At 41.8% G+C, this 18,254-nt stretch overlaps 1 protein-coding gene across 1 annotated transcript in view; it reads left to right on the forward strand.

Moving 5' to 3' along the window:
• The window catches only part of LOC108634551 (oral-facial-digital syndrome 1 protein-like), a 94,513-nt gene extending 80,852 nt beyond the window's left edge, over positions 1-13,661 (forward strand). Inside the window, exons 16-19 of the mRNA XM_018044519.1 lie at positions 111-231; positions 6,106-6,206; positions 12,255-12,409; positions 13,032-13,661. Of these exons, the coding sequence (XP_017900008.1) occupies positions 111-231; positions 6,106-6,206; positions 12,255-12,409; positions 13,032-13,295 (641 nt within the window). The 3' untranslated portion in view covers positions 13,296-13,661. The remainder of the gene's footprint in view (positions 1-110; positions 232-6,105; positions 6,207-12,254; positions 12,410-13,031) is intronic.
• The last annotated feature ends 4,593 nt before the right edge of the window (positions 13,662-18,254 follow it).

The raw sequence follows: 18,254 nt of genomic DNA on the forward strand, positions 1-18,254 counted from the left end.
GCAAGGATGATAGAATGCATTTTCAAAGTGGTAGAAATCCTTAGAAGTTGCACTGCCATCTCCTCCACTCAATCTGTAACATGCTTGTCCTGGATCCTCCTGCCCCGTAGGTCTGAGCCGGTCCCCAGTCGCTGCTCCCTGTCCTGACAGAAAGTCACAGCCATCACTTGGTGAGTCCAAGTGCAGCCTTTCTGTGCACTCACTCTCCAGCCCTCCAGAGCAGAAGGCCTGGTGAGTACCTCATTGTCTGCCCGGCCTCTGCCAAAGCTGATTAGCTTCCTCTGTTCTCAGCCATGGCTGGCTCCACATTTTTAAGTGATGTTAATAACCACCTGGCAGGATAGAATATGCAGTCAGATTATAGGATGTGTGATCTCTGAGAATCATCTGAATTATTGGCTGGAGGAAAAAAAAAAGACTGCTTTTAGTGAATGAATAATTCCTTTTTGTTTGCTAAACATGATGTATAGTGTATGTACTCAGGTATTAATAAGCGTCTTCATAGTTTCATGAATAGACTTAGTATTAAAAATAAACCAGCTGTACTAAATCTGCAAATGCAGTGCTCACTTCAGCAGCACATATGCTAAAATTGAAATGGTACAGAGAAGATTAATTGCCCCTACACAAGGATGTCACGCAAATTCATGAATCACTCCATGTTTTTTAAACTTAAGAGCTTTTGCACAGCAAAGGAAACTGTAACCAAGGTGAGAAGACAGTTCTCAGAATGGGAGAAAATAATAGCAAATGAAACAACTGACAAAGGATTAAGTTCCAAAATATACAAACAGCTCATATAACCCAATGCCAGAAAAACAAAGAAGTCAATCAAAAAGTGGGAAAAAGACCTAAACAGACATTTCTCTGAAGATGACATACAGATGACTAATGGTTGAAAAGATGCTCAACACCACTTATTATTAAAGAAACACCAAATCAAAACTACAATGAGTTATCACCTCACACTGGTCATAATGGCCATCATCAAAAAGTCTACAAACAATAAATGCTGAAGGCAGTGTGGAGAGAAATAATGGCCATCATCAAAAAGTCTACAAATAAATGCTGAAGGCAGTGTGGAGAGAAGGGAACACTCTTGCACTTAAGGTGAGAATGTAAATTCATACAGCCACTATGTAAGACAGTATGGAGATTCTTTAAAAAACTAGGAATAAAACCACTAAGTGACCTAGCAATCCCACTTCTAGGCATATACCCTGAGGAAACCAAAACTGAAAAAGACAAATGTATCCCATTGTTCATTGCAGCACTGTTTGCAATAGTTAGAACATTTAAACAACCTAGATGTCCACTGACAGATGAAAGGATAAAGAAGTTGTAGTACATATACACAATGGAATATTACTCAGCCATAAACAGCAATTACTCACATAAACAATATGAGACAGTTCTAATGAGGTAGATGAACCTAGAGCCAATTATAAGTGTAGTAACTCAGAAAGAGAAGGATAGATATCATATACTAAAGCACATATGCAGAATCTCGAAAGATGGTACTGAAGAATTTGCTTATAGGGCAGCAGAATGGAGAAACAGACATAGAGAACATACTTATGGACATGCAAAGAGCAGAGGAGAGATTGAGAGGTGTAGAAAGTAACATGAAACTTACATTGTCATATGTAAAATAGATAGACAACAGTAATTTGCTGTATGTGTCAGTAAACTCAAACAGGAGTTCTATATCCACCTAGAGGGGTGGGATGAGAGGGAAATGAGAGGGAGGTTCAAGAGGGAGGGGATGTGTGTATACCTAATTCTGAAAGAGATGGGAATACCAGACCACCTGACCTGCTTCTTGAGAAACATGTATGCACGTCAGGAAGCAATGTTTAAAGTGGACATGGAACAACAGATTGGTTCCAAATAGGAAAAGGAGTACATAAAGGCTGCATATTGTCACCCTCCTTATTTAACTTATATGCAGAGTACATCATGAGAAATGCTGGGCTGGAAGAAGCACCAGCTGGAATCAAGATTGCCGGGAGAAATATCAATAACCTCAGATATGCAGATGACACCACCCTTAGGGCAGAAAGTGAAGAGGAACTAAAAAGCCTCTTGATGAAAGTGAAAGAGGACAGTGAAAAAGTTGGCTTAAAGCTCAACATTCAGAAAATGAAGATCATGCCATCTGGTCCCATCACTTTATGGGAAATAGATGTGGAAACAGTGGAAACAGTGTCAGACTTTATGTTTTTGGGCTCCAAAATCACTGCGGATGGTGATTGCAGCCATGAAATTAACACTTACTCCTTGGAAGGAAAGTTATAGCCAACCTAGATATCTAGTCAAGCTCTGGTTTTTCCAATGGTCATGTATGGATGTGAGAGTTGGACTGTAAAGAAAGCTAAACACCAAAGAATTGATGCTTTCGAAGTGTGGTTTTGGAGAACTCTTGAGAGTCCCTTGGACTGCAGGAGGTCCAACCAGTCCATCCTAAAGGAGATCAATTCTGAGTGTTCATTGGAAAAACTGATGCTAAAGGTGAAACTCCAGTACTTTGGCCACCTGATGTGAAGAGCTGACTCATTGGAAAAGACCCTGATGCTGAGAAGGATTGGGAGCAGGAGTAGAAGGGGACAACAGAGGATGAGATGGCTGGATGGCATCACTGATTCAATGGACACGAGTTTGAGTAAACTCTGGGAGTTGGTGATGTGCTGGGAGCCAGCGTGAGGAACCCCACCCATGGCAAAGGTCATGAGGAAGGAGCCTTGGCATATGCAAAGGTAGGATTGAGCCTCAGAGGTCCCCCTGGAAATTCTCGAGCATCTACCCCCAAAGCCAGAGTCTGCCTACCTTACTGCATTATGCTTTCACTAACTCCTCTGACGTTAACAGGGGGCTGTCCCCCAACCACCTTTTTCTGGAAAAAGTTAATTTAGAGCTTTTAGATAATAAATCTCCTTGGCATAATAAGAGTGTTTCAATCCAAAAACCCCTCTGATGGCTTTCTAGCCTGCCTGCAGGACTTGTACAGCTGCACATGTGATTGTTTGCGGCCTCCCGACCTTGAGAGGCACAGGAAGCTTAAAACATCCTAGGAATGTAGGGGCTTCTGAGGAGTCAAAATCATTCAAATAGGACCGATTACGGGTTTCATTTGTTGAGCCAATACTTGCTGCCAAATTTTCATATCTTTTATTTTAGATATACTTGGCATGTAGAAAAAACAGGTAGTAGACCTGGTATTAGCAACATTAGATCTTTGAGTTAAGTACTTTCTTTGTTATAACCCACTGCACCTTTGTTCTGCAGGAATGTAACTTTATTTAGTACTTTGAGGGTGATGCAGATTAAGAAAAAACACTTCAAGGGAAAAAGAGTTTTTTGGCTGATAGACATTTATCTAGGAAAAGAACCATAAAAATATTAACAGGCCCCCTGGCCAGAAGATGATGTAAAACAACCTAAGACCTTTTGTATATGGGAAGGTATGCAAAAAGAAAGCCTGATCTCAATAAGGGTCAGGACTGCTGCCCCTGCATAATTCTGCACATTCCATTAGTTCTTTATGTACAACTTGGGGTATATAAGCTGCTTTTGAAAATAAAGTTGTGGGTCTGGCACCAATGCTTGGCTCCCCCATGTCATTCTTTTCTCCCTTTTCTGGCTGAATTCATTTCTGGAGTGTGGAGGCTCACTGTGTCTACTTATTTGCCCTGGCTTTTAAGACCCACGCAAGAGGGAACCCAAGGCAGGGCACCCTCCACTATTCAAGCGGGCACCAATGGCCTACATAGACGGTGCAAACTCCTCTCGGAGTTTTATTGGTTCTCCGTGTAAACCAAGTTATTCAGCCTCTTTTCTCCACTAATTTTCCTACTACACTATTCTTTCCTAATCTCTCTTTATATTTCTAAATAAATAAACCTCTCCTCGCCAACTCCATCTCCCCTTCAAATTCCCTGGATCCACCCGGGCTGGACCCCGGCAGTGATGGACAGGGAGGCCTGGCGTGCTATAATTCATGGGATCGCAAAGAGTCAGACACGACTGAGCAACTGAACTGAACTGAACTGATGGTTGATTCATGTTGAGGTTTGACAGAAACAACAATATTCTTCAAAGCACTTATTCTTCAATTAAAAAATAAATTAATTTTAAAAATCCGGCCATGAGATACTGCCATCAAAAAGTCTACAGACAATAAACCCTGGAGAGGGTATGGAGAAAAGGGAACCCTCTTACCCTTTTGATGGGAATGCAAAATAGTATAGCCACTATGGAAAACTGTGGAGATTCCTTTAAAAACTGGAAATAGAACTGCCATATGACCCAGCAATCCCACTTCTGGGCCTACACACCAAGGAAACCAGAATTGAAAGAGACACATGTGCCCCAGTGTTCATGACAACAGTGTTTACAATAGCTAGGACATGGAAGCAACCTAGATGTGCGTTGGCAGACAAATGGACAAGGAAGTTGTGGCACATGTACACAATGGAATATTACTCATCGATGTAAAAAAGAATGCATTTGAGTCAGTTCTAATGAGGTGGATAAAACTGGAGCCTATTATACATAGTAAGTCAGAAAGAGAAATGCCAATACAGTATACTAACGCATATATATGGAATTAGAAAGATGATAATGATGACCCTATATGCAAGACCACAAAGAGACACAGATGTAAAGAAGGGACTTTTGGACTATTGTGGAAGAAGACGAAGTGGGATGATTTGAGAAAATAGCTGAAACATATATTCAGTTCAGTTCAGTTCAGTCACTCAGTCGTGTCCGACTCTTTGTAACCCCATGAATAGCAGTGCACCAGGCCTCCCTGTTCATCACCAACTCCCGGAGTTCACTCAGGCTGACATCCATTGAGTCAGTGATGCCATCCAGCCATCTCATCCTCTGTCGTCCCCTTCTCCTCCTGCCCCCAATCCCTCCCAACATCAGAGTCTTTTCCAATGAGTCAACTCTTTGCATGAGGTGGCCATAGTACCGGAGTTTCAGCTTTAGCATCATTCCTTCCAAAGAACACCCAGGGCTGATCTCCTTCAGAATGGACTGGTTGGATTTCCTTGCAGTCCAAGGGACTCTCAAGAGTCTTCTCCAACACCACAGTTCAAACACATCAATTCTTTGGCGCTTAGCTTTCTTTATAGTCCAATTCTCACATCCATACATGACCACTGGAAAAACCATAGCCTTGACTAGATGGACTTTAGTTGGCAAAATAATGTCTCTGCTTTTGAATATGCTGTCTAGGTTGGTCATAACTTTCCTTCCAAGGAGTAAACGTCTTTTAATTTCATGGCTGCAGTCACCATCTGCAGTGATATTGGAGCCCCCCAAAATAAAGTCTGACACTGTTTCCACTGTTTCCCCATCTATTTCCCATGAAGTAATGGGACCAGATGACATGATGTTTGTTTTCTGAATGTTGAGCTTTAAGCCAACTTTTTCACTGTCCGCTTTCACTTTCCTCAAGAGGCTTTTTAGTTCTTCATCACTTTCTGCCATAAGGGTGGTGTCATCTGCATATCTGAGGTTATTGATATTTCTCCTGGCAATCTTGATATATATATATATATTACCCTATGTAGAATAGATGACCAGTGCAAGTTCAGTGCATGAAGGAAGGCCCTCAAAGCTGGTCACTGGGAAAACCTAGAGGGATGGAGTGTGGAATGATGTGAGGTTGGGCTTCAGGATAGGAGACACATGTGCACCCATGGCTGCTTCATGTCGGTGTATGGCAAAAACCACCACAATATTGTAAAGTAATTAGCCTCCAATTTAAATACATAAATTTTAAAATGAAAGAATTTTTTAAAAAATTCCTCCTCGGAACAGCTTTGAGAGTGCCAGCATATTCTTTATTAATACCCACCTCATGGAATGAGGCAACGTGAAAGAGTGACTGAGTTAATATGCACTAACAGTTTGGAATGATGTCTGGTTCATGGAAAGCAACCAGAGCAGGGTAGCTCCTAATCACTGTAAATCCACAAAAAATTAATTTTCTAAAGCATTTTCTCAAGTCACAAAAGGCTTTTCATCACCCTTTGCTCTTGTTTCTTACTTTATTAAAGCTTCACATTTTTGTATTTTATTCTTCCCATCCAGTCTTCATCAGAGACAACCAGAGCTTCAAGACAAAAGTGAATTTTCAAATCCACAGAAGCTAAGTTTTAAGGATAATGAGGAATTTAAACCATCTTTTGAATGTAAGTTTAAATATTAATTCTTATTTTTATATGTAGAACTTGTTTCAAAATACAGAGCATCCAGTTTTGGCAAAACATACCAGTTGTTGTAAAAAGTGACACAGCTACAGATTAACACAGTTTTGCTCTCTTATAAAGCCACTGATGCAGATATAGTGCCAGGTTTGTTTTTTTTTGTTTTTTTTTCACAAAGATTTTTTTAAGTTCTGAGTTCCGTTTTTTTTTTTTTATTTCAGGATAACTAGTATCAAACTTAGGAAATGATCCAGGCCGGAAGAGAAGAGGGCAGCAGAGGATGAGATGGTTGAATGACCTTGCCACTCAATGGACATGAGTTTGAGCAAACTTTAGGAGATAGTGAAGGAAAGAGAAGCCTGGTGTGCTGTAGTCCGTGGGGCCCAAAGAATTGAACAGTACTTAGTGACTGTTGAACAACAATAACTGTGAAGTCAGAGCTAAGCCCCAAAATGAATCTTTAATTTATGAAGGTTAGGATTGCCTCAGATTTAAAATAAGTGACTTCTTAAAATTTGCTTTTTTCCCCCACTTTTGTAGAATGTGAAAATGTTAAGTGACTCTTGGATTATACTGATTCCATCAATTGCCTCAGATTTAGAAAACTCTTCCTTAGTTACAGAATGGAGATTTAAGAGTATTAGCTTAAGAGACTAGAAATTGTTGTCTTGGCTTTGACCTTGCCTTAGATTTTCGACCTCAGAGCCTACTTTACTAAACAATAGAGATGTAGTGTCAACCAGCTCTGAGTTTCGTTATGGCTTGGTATATCCTTTATATAAGCTTTATTCATAATAGCCAGAAACTTAAAATAACCTAAGTATCTGTCAGCTGTTGTTCAGTCACTAAGTCACATGAAACTCTTTGCAACCCCATGAACTACCTGGCTGCTCCAGGCTTATTACCACACTCATGCACACTGTAACCTCTCAGGCTGTCTCCCTGGTTCTGACTTCTAAAGCCTGAGCCTCAGCTCCCAGGGTGAAGAAACCTTTCCTTTTTCACAAGCCCCTCCCATGGTTGCAGATACCCTCTCAGCTCCTTTCTCTTTTTGGTTTTTCTTTCATCCTACCTAGTTACCTAGACTTGTGTTGCCCTCTTGTTAACTCTCATGTGGTCTTCCAGTGTTCTGTAATGTTTTGTGAGAATTGTTCCATGTGCAGGTGTTTTGAGATGTGTTTGTTGGAGAAGGTGAGCTCCATGACCTACTCCTGCACCATCTTGATCCCGTCCCCCAGAAAGTCTTTGTGTTTGTGTGTTAACCTATTACTTTGCCTTGAGAACTTCATCCTCAAGTCTAAATGTCTAGTACTTTGAACAGGTGAAATAAAGAGCTTAGAATAGTTTATGAAATCTTTGAACCAACTTCATTAACTGTTAAATCACTGCTATTGAAATAGAATTCAGATGCTTTTACCACGTCAGATGAATTCTGCTGTCGTTGGACCAGTTTCCCTACTGGGTAGCAAATAATATTTGTAAATGAATTGCCTAAGAATGCTTGGAGAAGCAGATCCATTGGCGAGTGGCTCTAGTGAGTTCCTGGAACCCTGTAAGGAAAAGGATGGCCCAGCTGCTTTTTCTAAAACTTCAGTGCTTAGCAAGCGGTTATCCCCACCTTCTCTCTTGCTGCTGCTGAGGGCTAGGGGAGGCTCTCTTGTACCTCTTATAGATGGATGGAGTGTGCCAAGGCTTTTCAAGAAACACAGTATCCATCAGGCCGGTGACATGCCTCTCATGGACAGTGCCACAGCCTGTGTGCCTGCCAGGCCCATCTCCTTTCAGTACCTGGATGAGTTTCCCTCTCATTAACTAACGAGATATGTCAGTAATAAAACTCAGTACTATTTTTCTTTCTATTGCTTTGCTTCCTTCATGCTTTAAAAGTTAGGACAGTTAATCTGTTTTATTTCAGTCTTCAGAACAGTGATGATATTGAAGGAATAGTGGTCATTAAATCCCTCCTGTGGCCCCCTTTCTCTCTCTTTCTTTTCTGTAGGCTCCCCTTTCCCTCACCACCATGTAGAGGCTGTCCATGCATTGCCCAGTAGACAGGTCCTTTTTTCCTTAACCAAAGTGCCCTTCCTCAAGTAAAACCTTGTACTGGTGTTTTCCAAACATTGGGGAAACATCCTCCCCCAAAGCTGTGCAAAGACTCGTATAGGCAGTATGAAGTCACCATACTCAGGAACAGGAAGAATTGCTGTCAGAAGGAAGATTGTGAGAGGGATGATTTTGCTGATTCCAGTGTAAATCATTGTGGAAAGCATTCATTTAGGGTGGCTTGATCAGAGCTTTTTCTGTGCTGGGGACTTTGCTGGGGGCTGGGCATTTTGCAGTCAAGCAGTCCCTGCTTTGTGGAGCTTCTCTCGGTTGGGGGTGGGGTATGATCAGAAACCCATCACCAGGGAGCCCCATTCAGATGGATACTCAGTAGCAACGGTGGGAGCCATCTGACAGAGATGGGAATAGAAATAACAAAATAAAAGAAACCAAGTGAGGACATTAGTGTTCCACCTGTGAGAGGTAATAATTCTTATAATAATGTCTTCTATTATGTTCGTTATAATATCATTATATAATTCATTGTAATAACATCAAGAGAACATTTCATGCAAAATAAAGGACAGAAATAGTATGGACCTAAGAGAAGCAGAAGATATTAAGAAGAGTTGGCCAAAATACACAGAACTATACAAAAAACATCTTAATGACACTGATAATCATGATGGTGTGATCACTCATCCTGGAAGGCAAAGTCAAACTGGGCCTTAGAAATCATCACTGTGAACAAAGCTAATGGAAGTGATGGAACTCCAGATGAGCTATTTCAAATCCTAAAAGGCTATGAAAGTGCTGCACTCAGTATGCCAGCAAATTTGGAAAACTCATCAGAGGCCACAGGACTAGAAAAGGTCAGTTTTTGTTCTAATCCCAAAGAAAGACAATGCCAGAGAATGTTCAAATTACTTGATGATTGCACTCATCTCACATGCTAGCCAAGTAATGCTCAAAATTCTCCAAGTGAGGCTTCAACAATATATGAACCGTAAACTTCCAGATATTCAAGCTGGATCTTAAAAAGGCAAAGGAACCAGAGATCAAATGGCCACCATCCACTGGACCATCAAAAAAGCAAGAGAGTTTCAGAAAAACATCTACTTCTGCTTTATTGACTACAGCAAAACCTTTGTGTGAATCACACAAACTGTGGAAAATTCTTAAAGAGATAAGAATAAGAGACCACCTCAACTGCCTCCTGAGAAATCTATATGCAGGTCAAGAAGCAACCAGGCATGGTTAGAACCAGGCATGAAATAATGGACTGTTTCCAAACTGGGAAAGGAATGTCAAGACTGTATATTGTTACCCTGCTTATTTAACTTATATGCAGAGTATATCATGAGAAATGAAACACAGCTGAAATCAAGATTGGTGAGAGAAATATCAATAACCTCCAATATGCAGATGACACCACCCATATGGCAAAAAATGAAAAGAAACTAGAGAACCTCTTCATGAAAGTGAAAGAGGAGAGTGAAAAAGTTGGCTTAAAGCTCAACACTCAGAAAACTGAGATCATGGTACTCATCACTTCATCCCAAATAGATGGGGAAACAATGGAAACAGTGACAGACTTTATTTTGGGGGGCTCCAAAATCACTGCATATTGCACTTGCAGCCATAAAATTAAAAGATGCTTGCTCCTTGGAAGAAAACCTGTGACAAACCTAGACAGTGTATATAAAAGCAGAGCATTACTTTGCCAACAGAGGTCTGTCTAGTCAAAGCTATGATTTTTCCAGTAACCAAATGTGAATGTGAGAGTTGCACCATAAAGAAAACTGAGCATGGAAGAACTGATGCTTTTGAACTGTGGTGCTGGAGAAGACTCTTGAGAGTCCCCTGGACTGCAAGATCAAACCAGTCAGTCCTAAAGGAAATCAGTTCTGAATATTCATTGAAAAGCCTGATGCTGAAGCTGAAACTAAGTATTTTGGTCACGTGATACAAAGAACTGACTCATTAGAAAAGACCCTAATGCTGGGAAAGATTGATGGAGGAGAAGAAGGGGACAGAGGATGAGAGGGTTAGATGGCATCACCGACTCGATGGACACGAATTTGGGAGGCTCCAAGAGTTGGTGATAGACAGGGAGACCTGGAGTGTTGTCGTCCATGCAGTCACAAAAAGGCATGCACTACTGAATGAGCTGAACTGAATAATGTCTTCTAAAATGAGCATTCAGAACTGTGGCTGCACCCTTCAGGGGTGACTCTCGTCCCCAGCAAGGAGGCAGAAGGTTGCCTTTCTGCCCATGGAAATAAATAGAGACTGCCTCCTGGTAGTCAGGTTAACAGCCAGGATCAAGGGTAAGACAAGCCTGTGTTGCCTCTCTTCCTGTGAGGTGAACAAGCTCAGTTCCATTGGTGATATGAAACAGGTCCTGGCACAGAGGTTCACAGTCCTATGTTGAAGCAGTGAATTTGTCTGTTTTTCAGCACTGTTGAGGGGTGGGTGCTGAGGTTTTTCAGTCAAAACTAGAGGAAAAAGCATAAGCAGCAGATTTGGAATGTAATTCAACCTATGAGATGCTGTGGGCTCTCTGGAGTGGGCAAAGGAAGCCTGAGATTCATCCTGAAGGAACAGAAAGTAGGTAACACATGATTGTGGACACAACAGGCACTGGAGAGGTTCCCCATCCCTATGGGGGGTACTGGGTGTATACACAGGTGTGGTTTACAGGCTAGGTGGTTTTGTGGGGAGAGGTGGGGAAGGAACTCATCAAGTAGGGAGACTGTGGGAGCAAAGGTGGCAGAGAAGAGCAGCTGGAGTCAAGTGACAGTGAATGTGCTGGTGGAGGTTAGATGTGCAAAAGTGGAGGAATTAAATAGGCCGGTTGACAGGGCCTTGGCTGCAGTGGTCTGGACTCTACCAGAGCAGAGACAGCACGCAGTGCTTCCTTCTCTTCAGGAGGTGACAGGTGCTAAGGAAGCAAGCTGACTTGAAGGCTGAGAGATTGGTGTCAGGGAGCACAGAGACTGTGGTGTTGGTGCTGTCAGTGAAGGGTGATCAGGACCCTCACTGTAGCAGCAGGATGAGGAGGAGGGAGCCTGAAGCCCTGGGAGTTGGTAGACAGAGCATAGAGTGAACTTGGTCACAGGGACCAGAGGGAAACGACCGTTGTTGGATTGCCATATGCAGATGTCAGGGAACTGCCCCATAGAAGCATTGATATGAAGCCAGAGACGGGAGAGAGGGACAAGAGGAATTATGGGGGAATGATGGGAACAGAGGCAGTCCCAAACCCCAGGGAGGGATCTGCCTGGAAGGAATGGAGTGTTCGCCAGGTAGCTTGAGTAGGAAGGGGAGGGTGGTGATTTTGTCCTCCTTTGGGCAGGAGATTCTCATGCCCTCATGGGAGTAGGGTGAGGGGAATGACCAAAGTGCTGTGGGAATAAATGGCGACAAATAATTGGGTCAGAATCCTAGTGTGCTCAGGGCTGGTGCACTTGGATGAGTCTGAGGGATGGGATGGTGATGGGGAGGGAGGTGGGAGGGGGTTCAGGATGTGGAACACATGTACATCCATGGTGGATTCATGTCAATGTATGGCAAAAACCACTACAATATTGTAAAGTAATTAGCCTCCAATTAAAATAAATTAAAAAAAAATAAAGACAAAACACATCTGCATGTGCAAGCTACAGAAAAAAAAAAATCCTAAGAATGTGGCAGGCTTGAAACCAAATGCAGGGGTGCAAATGCAGGGCTCACCTCTGCAATCAGGGCGGGAATGGGGGGCACAGTTGAGAAGTGGGCAGGGTGCACTGCTCACGGTGGGTTTAGAGGCTCTGAGGACAGTAAGGATAGAGTAGCCCCTTGAAGCAAGTGCACAGTGGCAGCTGAGAATCACACAATCTACCTGGGGCTTGGCAATCCCCCTCCCCCATCGTCCACCCTGCACACCTATCCCCTGTTTGAAAATTTTGCTTCTGAAAACTATTGGTTCTTCATTTTCTATCCCATTAGATGTCATCCAGAAACCACCTGAAGAATGGAAGAAAGAAGATAAACTTTGGGAACAGCAGGCCAAGCAACAAAGGCAGGAAGAGCAGAGGCAGACCAAACAGCAGGAAACTCTGCAGAGGGAGTGGGGAGAACTTGAAATGCTGGATCAGGAAAGGGTAATCATGGTGGTGGGAGAGGGAGTCCCCTTTGTCTCCAAGTCCTAGGAGGAGTGGCGAAGTGAACCAGCCTTGGATGACCTAAGGACAGCTGCAGAGCACACAGGCCTCCTATCTCCTGGTTCAGGATAGCAAGGCCAGCCTGCTCCCATGCATCCTCATCTGGTCCTCGAAACAGGCTCATGAAACAGGACCTTCGGTTGTGGTTGATTTTCTCACTCTCTGTGTGTTTGCTCAGTCATGTCTGACTCTTTGCTACCCAGGGGACTTGAGCCTGCCAGGCTCCTCTGTCCATGGGATTCTCCAGGCAAGAATATTAGAGTGAGTTGCCATTTCCTTCTCCAGGGGATCTTCCTGACCCAGGGATTGAACCCAGGTTTCCTGCATTGCATGTGAATTCTTTACCATCTGAGCCACCAGAGAATCCCAGTTGAGGCATATTAATCCCTTTCTTCATTGAGACATCATATTTTTGTCCTCACTTTAATGATACCAATGACTTTGATTAAAAAACAATTCTTTTCATGTGGGTTGTAGGTAAAAGATCAGGATTATATTACTGTGTGTTTTCAACTTGAAAGTTCTAAAATATGTATACTTCCTGTTTTGGTCCCCATTTCAGAGGCTAATTGAAGTTGGAAACGAAAAAAACTTCAAAATGAGTGTTCAGGAAATGAAAGACAAATCTATATCTGTTAGTGGTGAAAATCCTCTAGAGAAATACATGAAAATCCTACGACAGAATCAAGACCAGGACACTACAGATAAGGTGTGGATGCTGTGGACAGGTGTCTGTGGGTGGGGAGTACTGAGGGCTTCTGTGGTTTACTTGAAACCTGGGGATAACGATCTGCCTTCTCTGTTAGAGACAAAGGGAGAAGTATAGAAAATCTGAAGGTCACATAGAGCTCCAGCCTTCTCAATATCTGTAACTCGTGACAAAATGTCATGGCTTTTGTTTGAGTAAATGATTTGTCAAAGTTTGTATAAGTTGAGATGTGTCTTAAGAACAATAACTAAATATATTGGAAGCTCTATGATGAAATGACAAATGTGTTAGTCCTAAGACTAATATTTTATCTGAGTCTAATATACTGTGTTGAGAATGCTTTCCATGCAGTTTATTCTGGTGTGCTTGCAGAATATCATGTTTAAAAGTCACTGCCTTTATAGAATCTTCAGTTACACACATATTTCAAAAATAGTTCCTAGAGAAATCATAAAGGGTTCAATAAAATGAATACAGATCTAATTGCAAAATTCTCATCTCTGCCTCCGTGTTGTGTCATTGTTCCAAAAAGGTGGTCAGAAACTATTCTAAGCTCTTTATTTCACCTGTTCAAAGTACTAGACATTTAGACTTGAGGATGAAGTTACTCTCAGAAGTGGACATACTGCCATCTAGTGACAAAGACAAAAGGTGTGGTGTCCCCAGCATTTTGTTTTCTTATGCAAACCATTTAGCATATTGCTAGTTCATTCTCAAACAGGGAAACATTCAGATATTTGAGCCTGCCTATAACAAACAGTCAAAATGACTGACTTAAAAAAAAACTACTACATTTTATTAACCTGTAAAATTACTGATAAAAATCATGAGCAGGGGTAGAAACCCCACAGAAAAGGAATGAGAACATTATAGAAATCGCAGAATAAACGATAAGAATGTAGCAGATTTAAAATTTTTTTCTCTTTCCCTAATTTAGTTTTGTGGGCTTTTCTCATGAAGAACCAGATGACATTTGGTAACCACATTTGCTGCCCAGCTTCTTACTCTGAGATCGTAAATAGTGGCCTGTGAATTCTCTGTAGTGAGAAAACCTGCTCAATAAAAATTCATATGTAATCCAGTGTGATTTTTATTCCCAGTTCTACTTGCTACTACAGTGGGAGGGTAACAAATAGGAAGGCCAAAGGTCCCCAAGTAGAAGGCAGAAATAAACTGCAAGTGGCAGACCTTTTTTTCCTTTTTTGCACACAGACTTCTTTTAATTCTATGTTGACAATATCTTTTTCTGCCTTGAGCTAACCAATGCATTTTTCTTATGGAAACATTTTTCTTAAACTGTGTTAATGAAACTATGTATTTGCTTTGGAATCTGTCTTTCTTCAAAGTGGTTCCCCAAGACTAACTTTTTTTCTCTTCTCAAACCTTGGGCTGATAATGGCTCAACAAACCAGTGTTACTGTCAATTGTTTTATGGCCGGGAAATGACACAGTTTGTGCCATCCAATCTCAAAAATGCATATTGTCAGAGAGGGTCCTGGTGAAACTGCCTCATCCTTGAGGTGTCTCTCTTATCTGATTAATAGCTTTGGTATTCTTTTGTGGCTCAGCTGGTAAACAATCTGCCTGCAGTGCAGTGAACCTGAGTTCATTCCCTGGGTTGGGAAGATCCCCTGGAGAAGAGAAAGGCTATCCACTCCAGTACTCTGGCCTAGAGAATTCCATGGACAGTCCATGGGGTCACAAAGAGTCAGACACCACTGAGCGACTTTCAATCACTCACTCAACAGACATAAAACACCTGCTAAAAACTAGCAAGGGGGCACTCTTTCTGTCCCCTTCTGATGTCTGTCTCAGAAGCTTTCCCTGTCTCTGTTAATCTTTAATAAAATTTTGCTATACAAAAAGCTCCAAGTAGTCAAGCCTTGTCTCCGACCCCAGATTGAAATCTTCTCCTCTGGGGGTCACATGTGTAACATTCAGCTCATAGCAGCAACCTTTCAATAGTGTATAAATGAAAAATAGTCAAGTGACACCTCTTTAGTGTTTCTCATTCTTAGGCCTTTCAAATTACAATGAAAGGAGCTGCTATTTTGTGTGTGTGTGTGTTTTTTTAATCTCCATTATTGTCTTAGGTATATCTACTTGAAAACTTCTCTCGTTGCTCAACTCCAAGGCCTGCCTTTTTAAACTTTCCATTGTGTTCCTTCCTCTTCAGGACTGGGCTCACACCTGTCAAACAAGAGGCCATCTTCCTTGACACTCTCCTCATGGTTTGTCCCTGAAAATACAAACACATGTTTTTCTATTTTAGACTTTCAGTGCTAACTGAAGGCCACCCAGAGCATAACACAGGCAGGGTTGGTCTGCTCTGTCTTTCCAGTGAAACCCTAGAGGTTTCATTTCCCTTTACACATTCAGATTGGGCTAGTTCTTTTTGCTGGTGAAGTGTGTTTTGTCACTAAGCTTCATACTAATGCAGGAAGGATATTCTGGGGTGTTTATTATTCTTTCTGAATTGACTTAGCACACACATATTCTCATAAAATGGTTTAGGGCCTCCCAGGTGGTGCTGGTGGTAATGTTGCAGAAACCACTACTGAGAAACCAAGTACCACACCCAGAGAGTTGGAGAACTCAGATTTATTAACACTGGTGATCCCAGAGCAGTTATCACTCCAAGCTCTGAGCCCTGAACAAAGGAGTTACACAGATTTTATACATGGACAGGCATGATTAAGCAGGTTAGCAGGGGCTAGGGCAAATGCAAAGAGCAGGACAAGGATGAGTGAGATAGGCTCCCACTGCTAGTATTGTGAGTCCCCACTTTCTGAGACCTATGTGATCTAGACTTTGCAAGGAGCAAGCTGAGTTTCAGAGGCAAAAGGAAAAGGAGATGAAATTTTAACTTTTCCCTTCATTCCCTGTTCTTCATCCTTCTATCACTCACTGTAGAAAGCATCATCTCATGTTTTGGTAGCACATTTAGAGCTCTCTGTTGTTTAGGGGGCTATCCAAAGAATAACAGGGAGAAATAAGAAAGCCTTTCTCAGTGATGAGTGCAAAGAAACAGAGGAAAATAATAGAATGGGAAAGACTAGAGATTTCTTCAAGAAAATTAGAAATAGCAAGGGAACATTTCATGCAAAGATGGGCTCGATAAAGGACAGAAATGGTATGGACCTAACAGTAGCAGAAGATATTAAGAAGAGGTGGCAGAAATACACAGAAGAACTGTACAAAAAAGATCTTCACGATCCAGATAATCATGATGATGTGATCACTCACCTAGAGCCAGACATCCTGGAATGTGAAGTCAAGTGGGCCTTGGCATCACTATCAACAAAGCTAGTGGAGGTGATGGAATTCCAGTTGAGCTATTTCAGATCCTTAAAGATGATGCTGTTAAAGTGCTGCACTCAATATGCCAGCAAATTTGGAAGACTCAGCAGTGGCCACAGGACTGGAAAAGGTCAGTTTTCATTCCTATCCCAAAGAAAGGAAATGCCAAAGAACGTTCAAACTACCAGGAATTGTACTCATCTGACACACTAGCAAAGTAATGCTCAAAATTCTCCAAGCCAGGCTTCAGCAATATGTAAACTGTGAACTTCCATATGTTCAGGCTGGCTTTAGAAAAGGCAGAGGAACCAGAGATCAAGTTGCCAACATCTGCTGGATCATGGAAAAAGCAAGAGAGTTCCAGAAAAACATCTATTTCTGCTTTATTGACTATGTCAGAGCCTTTGATTGTGTAAATCACAATATACTGTGGACAATTCTGAAAGAGAGAGTAATACCAGACAACCTGACCTGTCTCTTGAGAAATCTGTATGCAGGTCAGGAAGCAACAGTTAGAACTAAACATGGAAAAACAGACTAGTTCCATATAGGAAAAGGACTACATCAAGGCTGTATATTGTCACCCTGCTTATTTTACTTCTATGCAGAGTACATTATGAGAAATACTGGGCTGGAGGAGGCACAATCTGGAATCAAGATTGCCAGGAGAAACATCAATAACGTCAGCTATGCAGATGACACCACCCTTATGGGAGAGAGTGAAGAAGAACTAAAGAGACTCTTGATGAAGGTGAAAGAAGAAAGTGAAGAAGTTGGCTTAATGCTAAACATTCAGAAAACTAAGATCATGGCATCCGGTCCCATCAGTTCATGGCAAATAGATGGGGAAACAGTGACTGACTTTCTTTTGGGTCACTCCAAAATCACTGCAGATGGTGACTGCAGCCATGAAATTAAAAGACACTTATTCTTTGGAAGAAAAGTTATGACCAACCTAGACAGCATATTAAAAAGCAGAGACTTTACTTTGCCAACAAAGGTCTGTCTCTTCAAGGCTATGGTTTTTCCAGTAGTCAAGTATGGATGTGAGAGTTGGGCTATAAAGCAAGCTGAGTGCAGAAGAATTGATGCTTTTGAAGTATGGTGTTGGAGAAGACTTTTGAGAGTTCCTTGGACTGCAAGGAAATCCAACCAGTCCATCCTAAAGGAGATCAGTCCTGGGTGTTCAGTGGAAGGACTGATGTTGAAGCTGAAACCCCAGTACTTTGGCCACCTGGTGCAAAGAGCTGACTCATTGGAAAAGACCCTGATGCTGGGAAAGACTGAGGACAGGAGGAGAAGGGGACGACAGAGAATGAGATGGCTGGATGGCATCACCGACTCAAAGGATATGAGTTTGGGTAAACTCCAGGAGTTGGTGATGGACACAGAGGCCTGGTGTGCTGCAGTATATGGGGTCACAAAGAGTCGGACATGACTGAGTGACTTAACTGAACTAAATTACAACATTAGAGCATTTTGAGTTTAACTATGTATTTACCTTTACCAGAGAGTTGTGTACTTTGGTAGGTTTTCCAGTCAGTAATTAACATCTTTTCATTTTAGCTTGAAGAACTTCCTTTAACATTTCTTGTAAGATTGCTCTGGTGGTGATTAACTCTAGCCATGAAATTAAGAGATGCTTACTCCTTGGAAGGAAAGTTATGACCAACCTAGATAGCATATTCAAAAGCAGAGACATTACTTTGCCAACAAAGGTCCATCTAGTCAAGGCTGTGGTTTTTCCAGTGGTTGTGTATGGATGTAAGAGTTGGA

This window comes from Capra hircus, unplaced genomic scaffold (genome assembly GCF_001704415.2).
Source record: "Capra hircus breed San Clemente unplaced genomic scaffold, ASM170441v1, whole genome shotgun sequence".
NCBI classification, from domain to species: domain Eukaryota; kingdom Metazoa; phylum Chordata; class Mammalia; order Artiodactyla; family Bovidae; genus Capra; species Capra hircus.